Source organism: Salvelinus fontinalis, chromosome 14, assembly GCF_029448725.1.
Source record: "Salvelinus fontinalis isolate EN_2023a chromosome 14, ASM2944872v1, whole genome shotgun sequence".
In the NCBI taxonomy this organism is placed as follows: domain Eukaryota; kingdom Metazoa; phylum Chordata; class Actinopteri; order Salmoniformes; family Salmonidae; genus Salvelinus; species Salvelinus fontinalis.
This window is the reverse complement of record NC_074678.1, coordinates 29,588,184-29,598,965: the sequence shown is the minus strand read 5'-3', so window position 1 is coordinate 29,598,965 and position 10,782 is coordinate 29,588,184. Positions and strand designations below refer to the sequence as shown.

Here is a 10,782-nt window from a genome sequence, read left to right as displayed (position 1 = left end):
TGAATGAGTGTGTGGAACAATGGGCCCGGGGGAGGCAGTAACCCTGGACAGTGGAGGCCCTTGGTGATGAGATGATAGTATAGAGCTTCCTGTCCTGCAGAGCTCAGCAGGAGGGACTGTGTGTACTGAAGCTGCCTCCTCCTCCTCTGAAGATCTGAGCAGAAACCACACTAGTTTGCGTCCTTCTGTCAGCTTCCCAAAAATACCTAATTTTCGTCCCTCTTTCAATACTGGAGTTTTCATTTTAATTTCAATATTTAGGACCATTTGCACAATTTAGCCACCAGCATTTAATGAACAGCTTTGTTGTAGACAGTTCAGAAAACTAAAAACTCAGTCACAAAGTTTGATGCCAATCACATCAAAGAACAGTACCTGCCTGTTCATGAATGGTTACTTTACGTCTCATGAATGGCTATAATCCCTGTTTTATATGTTCATGTTTACAGTATCGGCTCACTGTATTTATAGTTAAATGTTGTTAAGTAAACTAAACAAACTGTATTAACGTATTTTAGTTTTGTAGGCTACTGTACTGCTCTGTTTGTTGTGGGGTCATACTGTATGCACTAGGTGGCAGTCTACATTCAATTGTTTCTCTCAAAAGTGATGCTTCTCAGAATTCACTGCTACATGATATCATTTTGACAATCTCTAATAAAAATTACATACATTGTTGCCTGTGTTTGCGTAATCATTCATGATTCTCGCCAAAGGTCTCTCCTATTTGTTTGGATCCCACAGTACTCTTTTGTGTAATTTGTCCACCAGCCTTATGAATAGTCACATGACAAAGATGTTGTCCAATCAGCTGCCTCCAGAAGAAAGCTCGTAATTTTAAACGGTGTGGAATGCCACTGGTCGCTGCATCGACAATGTGGCACCGATAACCAACAAACTACAATAATTTGGGTTGTTTGCACGTTGATATGATGAGTAATCATATTGTCACTCCTGGGCCTTACAGGGCGACAAAACTGGTAAGCTTTTCTTGTACACTTTTTATTTTTGTGAAGTTAGCTAGCTAACGTTAAACCGTTAACTAGTGTTACGATGCTAGCTATGCTAACGTTACAACTTGGGGAAACGAGCTAACTAGTTACCTATGCTGCAATTTGGGCAAATAGGCTGGCTAGTTAGCTAACGTTAGTATGTTGCAACTTTTGTGGATTGGTTGGTTGGCTGACTGGCTGGCTAACGTTAACTATGCTGCAAGCTGGCTAGAACTGTGCAAATCACTCACAATTGTAACGTTGTCTGTTATCGGTGTTGTTTTTTCCAGAGTTCGGACAGTCCTACAGATTTTAGGCCAGCAATATGTTACTGAGGATTAGCTAGTTAGTGACCAAATCCTGATCGTTTTCCTTTTCTGATTTGACGTCAGGATGATATCACATCAGCAATTAGCAGTTGAAACACTCCCCGCCCCTGTTTCGGTAGAAAGATGAGTGATGGGGCTGAAGAATTGTAACTGCTCAAATGAATAGACAAAACTATGGTAGCCCTTGATCACGACTCTCAATTCCATTACACATAACGTTACGAGTCATTGGATGAAGGTGTCCTTCTGTATGTGGGAAATTTGAGCGCTGGGGCATTTAACAATCAGAAAATTAACGAGGTATTGTTTTGGATGCAAGGACCGTAACTTTCATTTCGGCGATAAATCATGAAAATATAAGTTGGCCATATCTAAATGTTACAGCACTTGTGGAAGGCGAGGCGAAGCGTAATTCTGGAAGTGTAGCAGAAGGGTAGTTTTGTTGGATGGAGTCACCCATAGCTGTATGGATGTGTGAAACTGCTACAGTAAGTGTATCTGTTTTATTTGAAGGATTATTTCTTTCTGCTGAAAGATAAAGGCCATATGTTTCGAAATCCAATATCTCAAGCGATGATTGACGTTTCTTAACGTTCACATCCTAGAGTTTGAGAGCAATGGATGCAAAGACTGACTATGACTATCCATTATACCAAACTGATAGCCAGCAGCATACCACCCTGCATATCACTACTGGCTTGCTTCTGAAGCTAAGCAGGGTTGGTCCTGGTCAGGCCCTGGATGGGAGACCAGATGCTGCTGGAAGTTGTGTTGGAGGGCCAGTAGGAGGCACTCTTTCCTCTGGTCTAAAAAAATATCCCAATGCCCCAGGGCAGTGATTGGGGACACTGCCCTGTGTAGGGTGCCGTCTTTCGGATGGGACGTTAAACGGGTGTCCTGACTCTCTGAGGTCATTAAAGATCCCATGGCACTTATCGTAAGAGTAGGGGTGTTAACCCCGGTGTCCTGGCTAAATTCCCAATCTGTCCCTCAAACCATCATGGTCACCTAATAATCCCCAGTTTACAATTGGCTCATTCATCCCCCTCCTCTCCCCTGTAACTATTCCCCAGGTCGTTGCTGCAAATGAGAACGTGTTCTCAGTCAACTTACCTGGTAAAATAACGGTAAAATAAATAAAATAAAAATACCAAACTGATCATGTTTTTAGGCTATATAGTGTTACATTTATAGTTCTATAAAGTGTTATTTTGTTTACACACACTGGAGTAAAACTAGTCCGGCTGTGATACAGTTCGTTGGTGTATATACATTATGAAAACATTTGTGTAAATATTCCTTACAAGTAAGAATGTTGAATTCAATTACATTATAACTTACTCTACAGGTTGTTTGTACTTCAGCGGCTCGAAATTTGAGACAAAATATACTTATGAAATACTTTTTAGAGAGGTATGTATACGGTCCGGTTTGGCACCAAGGTAAAGTCAGTTTTACATAGGATATTCGGTTTTTGCTCGTCAGTAGCTATTGAACCAAGCATGCCATGACAATAAAAATTGTATATTCTGAATCAGGGGAGGGTGGAGAAAAATTCACTTTTTATATATTGAAATCGGAATACAAAATTGAACAAACCTCACAGACAACCGGTAGAGTAAGTGCAAATGTAATTTTATTCAAAATTCTGGCTTGTAAGGAACGTTTACCCGATTTTGCACAAATTTGTGTATTACAGGCTGGTTAATCAACTACAGTAAAACAAGCTTATATTTTGGGTTCTGATGGGGTATGACAGTTAAACAAAGCTCATGAGGTATGTTATATTCTTCAAGAATCAATGGGTACATAATTAATTCACACAAGTCCAAAAATGTATGTATCACCTGCAGATTGCACCTTTAAACAATATGTAATGTTACAGATAACTAGCTCATCTTTTGAAAGTACTGTGTGTGTGTAGATAGCTAGCTAAAACAATTTTAATTTGCAGTGGAATGAAGTCACAAAGCTATTCCGAGCAGGGATGCCTCTGCGGAAACATCGACAACACTTCAGAGTATATGGGAACTGTTTTACTGCCATAGCAGCTGTCGACTGGCTACACGAACTGCTCAGGAACAATAGTAACTTTGGACCAGATGTCACCAGACAACAGACTATCCAACTGCTGAAGAAGTTCCTCAAAAATCATGTGATCGAGAATGTGAAGGGCAGATGGGGTTCAGAAGATTTGGAAGACAACAGCCATCTCTACAGGTAGCCTAAATCCTAGACGTGAATAAATAGTTCAATCAGGCTGTTTACCATTGAAAAATTGTAGGCCACAGCCAGCATATAAGTGGGCATTCCCTCTCTCGTGTGAACATACTTTCCGACATGAGCTCACGGTTCCTCCATAATCTTTCACATTCTCACTCGAGGGGGGGACAGCTGGATTTGGTCTACTTATAGATACACAGCAAGGCGTGGCTTAAGGTGACTACGCCCCCGAGTAGGTTACTCCCATGTAATTAGCCTAACTTTGGCATCATCCTAAGCAAACGGACACTTTCCCCCCCTTTTTTTCAATAAATGTTTTCGGCCTTGTCGATATTAACATACTTGGCTGTCACAACAAATTATTTGCATGATACTTATTCTGCAACTCTAATTTGTTACCCGACCTGCTAACACTTACAGAAAAGATGTCACATTATACTTATGTCATTGTTTGTTAACCCCTAGCTTTTTCGCCGGTTGGTTAGCTGTCTGGCTAGCGAGAGAAGTTAGTCTCGATCTAATTCTCTAGTCGCGTAACTACTTCCACTTTTTGCCTACCCTTGAACAGTGTAGTTATTTGAAAGAGTTGCTTCTTGTTGGCTTGCCTATATGTCCTTTCAACTTGCCGGAGTCCAGCTGGGCATACAACCTTACCAAATGGCCCTAACAAAAGTAGCCTATATGGCGATGTTTACACCTACTTGGTGGAATCTCCAGGCTTGCATAAATATTAAAGTACAGAAGAATATTATAGCTGGTATTTGGACAGATACAGCTCACTAGTCCATACTACAAGCTAACTAGCAAGCTTTATGCAAAGCAATTTACCGGTGATTAAGTGCTTGAACACACAAATGTACCGAGTAACTGGAGCCCACAGCTTTCCATCATCAATAGCCCGAAACCATAAGGTTTGTCTGACCTGGTCCTTGAAGTTGATTAAACTTAATTAGGTGGTCTTTTCTCCATTCAAACAAAACGGTACACAACAGCTTTTCAGCATCTTAAAAGCAGGGCTAGCTAGCTAATTGAAGAAAGTCTGTTGGAATTGTCTCTTTGGCTGATAATCGTGACATACATTCCATGCAACAGTCTCTGTTCATGCTAACATTTTTTCGTCTAGAATGAAAGTGTTTTAGGTATGATGTAGTTTGTTGATTAAGACAACATGGAAGTATGTTAGATGACCAACCAAGAATTTCCACAATTTTTATAGAATGATACAATAAAAGAATAAACATTGTCGGCTTATGCTTAAAGTAGGCAATTTAACATGGGAGTACCCTACGGCTGTACCTTACTCGGGGGAGTGGTCACGTTAAGCCATGGCATGTGTGTATTGTCCCTGCCCACCAGAAATTGAGCCAGGGAGATGTCTCCTTTCTCTACATTCTCTGGGGCACCCCTTCTGCGGGGTGGGGGCAATAAGCAGACCAGTGTGATCTCACCCCGAAAGAATGAGGGAGTGGGATATCTCGCTTTCTCTACCATCTCTGGCCTGAGTAATCTTTGAGTGTTTCATTGAAATAATTGTATTATTTCACATTTGCTGTCCTAGGTTTGCTTCAACATCTCCTTTGAAACCAATTCCCCATCGCCCACCTGTGTCAGGGCCTGCATCAGTAAAGAAGAGTTTCTCAATGAAAGAAAAGGAAGGCTTCTTCAAATGTAGGACTTCCAAGAAACCTGACAAGGAGACTACAGTAAGTATTGTTGATATTTTAGAAAATGGTCTCTTATTGTGCCCCCGGTATGATTTGCTCACATAATTGACTGAGAAATTTTCTCACAGGAAAATGTGGATCCATCAAAAGAAGATATGGAGACTGAGCCTGTGATTGAAGTGGTCCAGGCCAGAGCACTAACAGATGAAGATATTCAGGATGTTTGGAGAGGCATCACTCTCACACAGTAAGATTCACTCTTCATTTATTTTAAATCCTTCTTAAACATTTTAATGAGTAGATCCTTATTACATTGCCTCTTTATTCTTTCAGCCTTCAGAAAACATTGGGATTGACTGCGCTTGATGATGTTTTGGATCCAAGACACATCAATTCTCAAAACATTGTGTACAACATGACCAATGTGAACAAGCATGGGGTTGTTACACTTGAGGACAAGACTGGTATAGCCTATTCTTTCTCTGATTTATATCTGCACTGTGTACGCAAAATGTAAGATGCATGGTCATTTATTAGCCTTTTCTCCACAGATGACCTCCCACACTGGGTCTTGTCTGCAATGAAATGTCTTGCGAACTGTAAGTAAGATTTTACTCAACTGTTTTAGTGGCATATTGTATTGAGAAATAGATTTCACCTTACACAAAACAAGACTAGGCTCTCAATATGAGAGCTATGTTTTCAGACCAACATCTAAAAAATGTCACTGAACCCGTTCTAGGGCCGAAGTATGATTCCAACCAGCCATCCTATCCTGGGTTTGAGAGGGATGTGTTTAAAACGGTCTCTGACTACTTCTACAGCCTCCCTCAGCCACTTCTTACATTTGAGTACTATGAGTTGTTTGTCAACATCTTGGGTATGTATGCATTTTGCAAGCTTTAAAATTGAATGCAGTGTTAGAGGTGAAATGGTTTGACAAACTTCATTTTTTGGGTTTCCCTGTTCCTCTCTAACCTAAAGTATTACTAAAACCTGCATTGAATTAACCTATAATGTAATTTTTCCATCTTTTGCAACTAAGCTATCAACATTTGCAGTCATTTGTAAACAAATCTCAGGTGTGGTTATTGAATTCAGGCAAATGTTCTAAAGTTTACTGTACTAGTATTCATCCTTCTATATGAACTTTCAAATTTTTTATAAGAGCTCTATTGGATAAGATTTAGTTTGTCTTGTCTCCACTCTGCAACTGAACAATAAGATTTACCAGATACAAGCAGCATGAAACTGCAACTGGTTTGCGTTATTTCCCTCCTAACAGAGGATGTGACTGACTGTGACATTTGTTATAACTTACTCATGTGTGTCCAATTAGCTATTCCCTTTCCCCACAATGTGCCAACTCCCTTGTTTATGTCCTGCCGGCTTCACAAATGTTTTTGTTTTTGTCTGGTCTCTTGCTAGTTTTATGTGGCTACATTGTGGCTCCTAAAATTCAAAGAGGAAAGCGAAAAAACCAAGAGGAGCCCAGCTACCCCCAGCCTGCAAAAAACCCTCACATGAACGGTGCTGTTAACCTGTTCAAATCAACGGAATGTCTGCTGTTGAGCTTAATTCGGAAAGAGGCTTTTGAAGAGGGCGACTCACCAATGAGAGAGGTGTTCAGCTCAAAGGCCCAGTCCACGTTTGCAGCTCTGAAGACAGGCTGTGTCGGGAGGGTCCCCCAGATGGGTCTGACAGGCCGAAGGGACAGTTCTGGGGACGTCCTGGGAGGCAGCTCTCCGAGTCTTGTACGGTCAGAGAGCAGTGGAGCCTCATCAGTTAGGCTCAGAAGACCCAGTACTTGCTCCCTGGGGAGAATCTTGGATGAATCAGCTGAGTCTGACTCATGCTCCCAACACAAGTTGTTCCAGGCTACAGAGAGTCTGGTGTCCTGCAAAAGTAACAGTGGCAGCAAGTACAGCACCCCACCTCAGAATAAAACTGACTCTCTGTCTGTTTTAGACAGCTACCCTTACTCTGAACCCCAAGTCTTTGTCACCATGGCAACTCCCAGTTGCAACACCAGTTCAGGTGTGATGTCTGTAGAGGGTAGCACTCGCAGCTCCAAAAGCGAGGGTGTCAGAAGCAGCATCTCACTACCAATGGACAACCTCTCAGTCAGTCAGAAGCCCAAGCGCCCTAGGAGCATTGGTACCTGTTTGGATATAGCTGAGCACAGAGGGATGTCTGCCAGCTGTTTCAGTATTAACGCCCCTGTAGCAGAGATCACCGTGAAGCCAGACTCCTCCTCCACTGTTGGCCTGAGGGGTCCCAGTCTGCTCAACCTGAGGGCCAGCAGCATGGACCTCCGAGACCTCAGAGCTGGGCCTTCTGTTAGCAGGCGCTGTCAGAGCTCTCTGGACCTGTCCAGGCCAACCCTTGCTCTGCCCTCTGTGTTCACTTATGCACGCCGTCTGAGTTCCGAGCAAAGTAAGCCTACATCTGCATGTTTGTGCTTTTGCATGTCTTAACACCTGGCCTAACATTGCTCATTGGGCTTGCACTAATATGGGGTGAGACTCTAATTGTCCTTTAAGAGAAGGTTATCACTGCAAGCATTTCAATTGTAATCATCTGGATACTTTCCAGAACTTCAAACTGCCCTGTTTAACGTATTATGCCTATACAATTACATTTAATGATGACGTTACATTTAATAACTTGTGCCCATAGTTAATGCAGTTCTTGCTGTAGAGAAGCAAGGGCTTTTTGCCATTGAGATATTGATTTGAGATATTGATTTAATCTTCCAAGTGAAATCACACAGATGCTTAATCCGCTTCAATGCATTTCATTAGCCTCAAGTCCTAGTGGTGTGTGTGTGCATCGTTTTGATCTGATGCATATCAAGGGTTGAATACATTCCATTCCAGTGTACAGTAGTGTGATTGTGTATATGTGTGAAGGTCTCCTCCAACCTCAGTTGGAGCGGGTGGCCATTGAGGCTCTGCAGCTCTGCACCCTGTTGCTGCCCCCTGCCAGCCGGAGGAAGCTCCAGCTGCTGATGAGAATGATCTCCCGGATGAGTCAGAATGTGGACATGCCTCGGCTCCATGACGCCATAGGAACACGCACATTGGTGAGGGCTGAGAGAAACACAGGTTTAACAATTCTGCGTGTTGATTTGAACATATCCTCAACTCCGTTATTCAATCCCATTGTGTTTCCAGATGGTGCATACGTTCTCTCGCTGCGTGCTGGGCTGTGAGGAAGAGGTGGACCTGGATGAGCTTCTGGCCACCAGACTGGTCTCCTTCCTCATGGATCACCACCAGGAGATACTCCAGGTGCCAGTCTATCTGCAGAACGCTGTTCGAGACCACCTGGTATACCTCAGAAAAGTACAGGTATAATACTGTCACTCTAAGGTATCTATTACATACCATAGTTGGTTACGTGAGTTGTCATGAAATAGAATTTTCATTGATTTTAAACGTAGACTCAACGAAATAACGTTGTCATGAGCAACACTAGCTATTGCGATGAGCAAGATGCAAGACTTCCCGGTGAAGGAAGTTCCCTTCACGCTGTTTTCAATGTGCTAGCTATGGGACCAAAACAGCGGAGAAATTTAGCCTCTCACTTCAATGCTCTTAGTTGTGGAAATTGACCCACTATTCTATTTACTTTGTGCATCTACGTCATATCGCTGAGTCTACCTTTAAAGAAAGTAGACCGCGACGTGTTGAAAGTGTGACTATCCTCTCCTCCTCTAGATAACCTACCCAGGTAGTGGTGGTGTGGGGGCCCCCATGCCCATCTACTCCTTCTGCAGACAGATCAGTACCGAGGAGTTTGAGGAGCAGAAGCTGAGTGTGTCCCAGGCTGCCATCGCTGACCTGCTGGAGAGCCTGGTCAAAGACAAGAACATGTCTGTGAAGGACAAGAAGAAGAAGCTCAAGCAGGTAACAAGTTAGACGGCATGTTGTGTGAACACTTTCTTCATATTCTCTTATCTCACTACACAGTACGAAAATGTATGCACTTACTATTGTAAATCACTCAAGACTGTCTGCTAAATGACTAAAATGTACAAATGTAATCTCACTGCACATTTGTGTACAATTTACCCCCCGCCCCCAAAAAAGTGTTAATCTAAAGCTAATACATTTTTGTATCATCAGTTTCAGAGGCAGTATACAGACATCTACGCTCGCCGATTTCCAACGACTGAGAGCGAGGCGCAGCTTTTTGAAGATAAACCAAAGATCAAACCTCCAATGCTGATAAGTATGAAGAAACCAAAAGCTTTTGGAATTAGAAACTGAAGGTACAATTGGGAGGCAACTGTTTGTGTGAAATATTTTTGTTGCTTGAAACTAGACCTGGCAGCTAAATTAAATGTGGGAGGAAACTACTGTGGGGACCACCACAATTTAGACTGCAACTATGTAACATTTGTCTTTAGGGTTGAATTATGCATGTTTTATGTTAAGTAATGTTTTTGTGTATGTAATTTCTAAATACTGCAGTATTTATCTTTAGTGCACCAAATAATTTATTCGGGATTGATGATGACCTCGTATGGGAGTATAATAAGTGAGCCTGAAGAGGAACCTGTAAGCAAATGACAATTTGGGAGTTGATTCTGATAGATTTATTTTGAAGTTGATCCAGATTTATACACTTCAATTGACATCAAAGTACGGAATTTAAACTTTCACGCATTTGCATTTTCCAGGGATTCATTTTATTGTTAAGCATGGTATTAGTCTACCTAGTTTATTTTCATAGAGTTGTATGAAATGCTTATAATTTAACTTTGTTCATGTTTTTCTGTGTATGTTTTGACACGTTGCTTCTCTGTATTTTTATTCCATTAACATTCTCTCAAAGTTGAGCTCAAACTACTTTATTGTATATTTCTGGTGTGGGATTTTATTTTAAAAAAAATTCCTGGCAAGTTATGTTCAGCCATTTGGGATAATGAAGTTTTGCACTATTTTCTGTCATTTTTAAATGAACAGTAGTTTAGACCAGTCAATACAATGGTTAATATATATACTTGACATATGTATTTTTATTGCCATTTATGAAGTATTAAACCTACAAGGGAGACTTTTGGACTCATTTAGATGCATTTTCTCAATACCTCTTTATAGCTGTATACCTAACCTCAAAGGAGGAGCCATCAATTACATATCAGTTTACCCTTTGACTTATATTGTTATTTCCCCGCAAAACATCTGTTTACTATGCAATGTTCTTGACAATAAAGTGTTCAACTGTAAAACAAAATCCTCTTTACGAATTGTGCAAATGTACTTGCCTTTATTAGTGTTCTAGGATGGGGTTTATTTAGTCATATTTGTTTACCTCCGTGTCCTTGTACTGTTTGTCTGGCACCAGAAGGGAGAGACAGTGTTAACTCTGACACATAATTCCATGTATATTTGCACTACACCTGGTGAATGTGGCAGAGCTCTGCTGTTAGAATTCTAAGTGCATTGAAACTGAAGATGATGAATTGCATGTCCCTATGAGACTGACCTTCATCCCCCTAGATCGGGATAAAGAAAAGGAAGACCCCTGTTAATCATACATGTGCACCTTAAACACCCTCTGTGT

The 10,782-nt window shown here is 41.4% G+C and overlaps 1 protein-coding gene across 2 annotated transcripts; it reads left to right on the top strand.

Moving 5' to 3' along the window:
- The first annotated feature begins 830 nt into the window (after positions 1-830).
- On the top strand, positions 831-10,452 carry depdc1a (DEP domain containing 1a). 2 transcript variants are annotated; one of them, XM_055861250.1, is made up of 12 exons: positions 831-980; positions 3,276-3,541; positions 5,103-5,247; positions 5,337-5,455; positions 5,542-5,672; positions 5,760-5,807; positions 5,951-6,088; positions 6,637-7,644; positions 8,121-8,293; positions 8,385-8,561; positions 8,931-9,119; positions 9,339-10,452. In XM_055861250.1, the coding sequence occupies exons 1-12, from the start codon at positions 930-932 to the stop codon at positions 9,480-9,482; spliced, it is 2,589 nt and encodes an 862-aa protein (XP_055717225.1). In that variant the 5' UTR covers positions 831-929; the 3' UTR covers positions 9,483-10,452. The 2 variants fall into 2 exon arrangements, with proteins under 2 accessions (XP_055717225.1, XP_055717226.1); XM_055861251.1 differs by lacking the exon at positions 831-980 and adding an exon at positions 1,257-3,098.
- The last annotated feature ends 330 nt before the right edge of the window (positions 10,453-10,782 follow it).

Excerpts from the sequence above, each read along its gene's own strand:
- depdc1a (XM_055861250.1), top strand. The coding sequence starts at position 930 with ATGATGAGTAATCATATTGTCACTCCTGGGCCTTACAGGGCGACAAAA. Across the intron at positions 5,808-5,950 it reads AATGAAATGTCTTGCGAACT|GGCCGAAGTATGATTCCAAC; the intron begins GTAAGTAAGATT and ends AACCCGTTCTAG. Across the intron at positions 7,645-8,120 it reads CCGTCTGAGTTCCGAGCAAA|GTCTCCTCCAACCTCAGTTG; the intron begins GTAAGCCTACAT and ends ATATGTGTGAAG.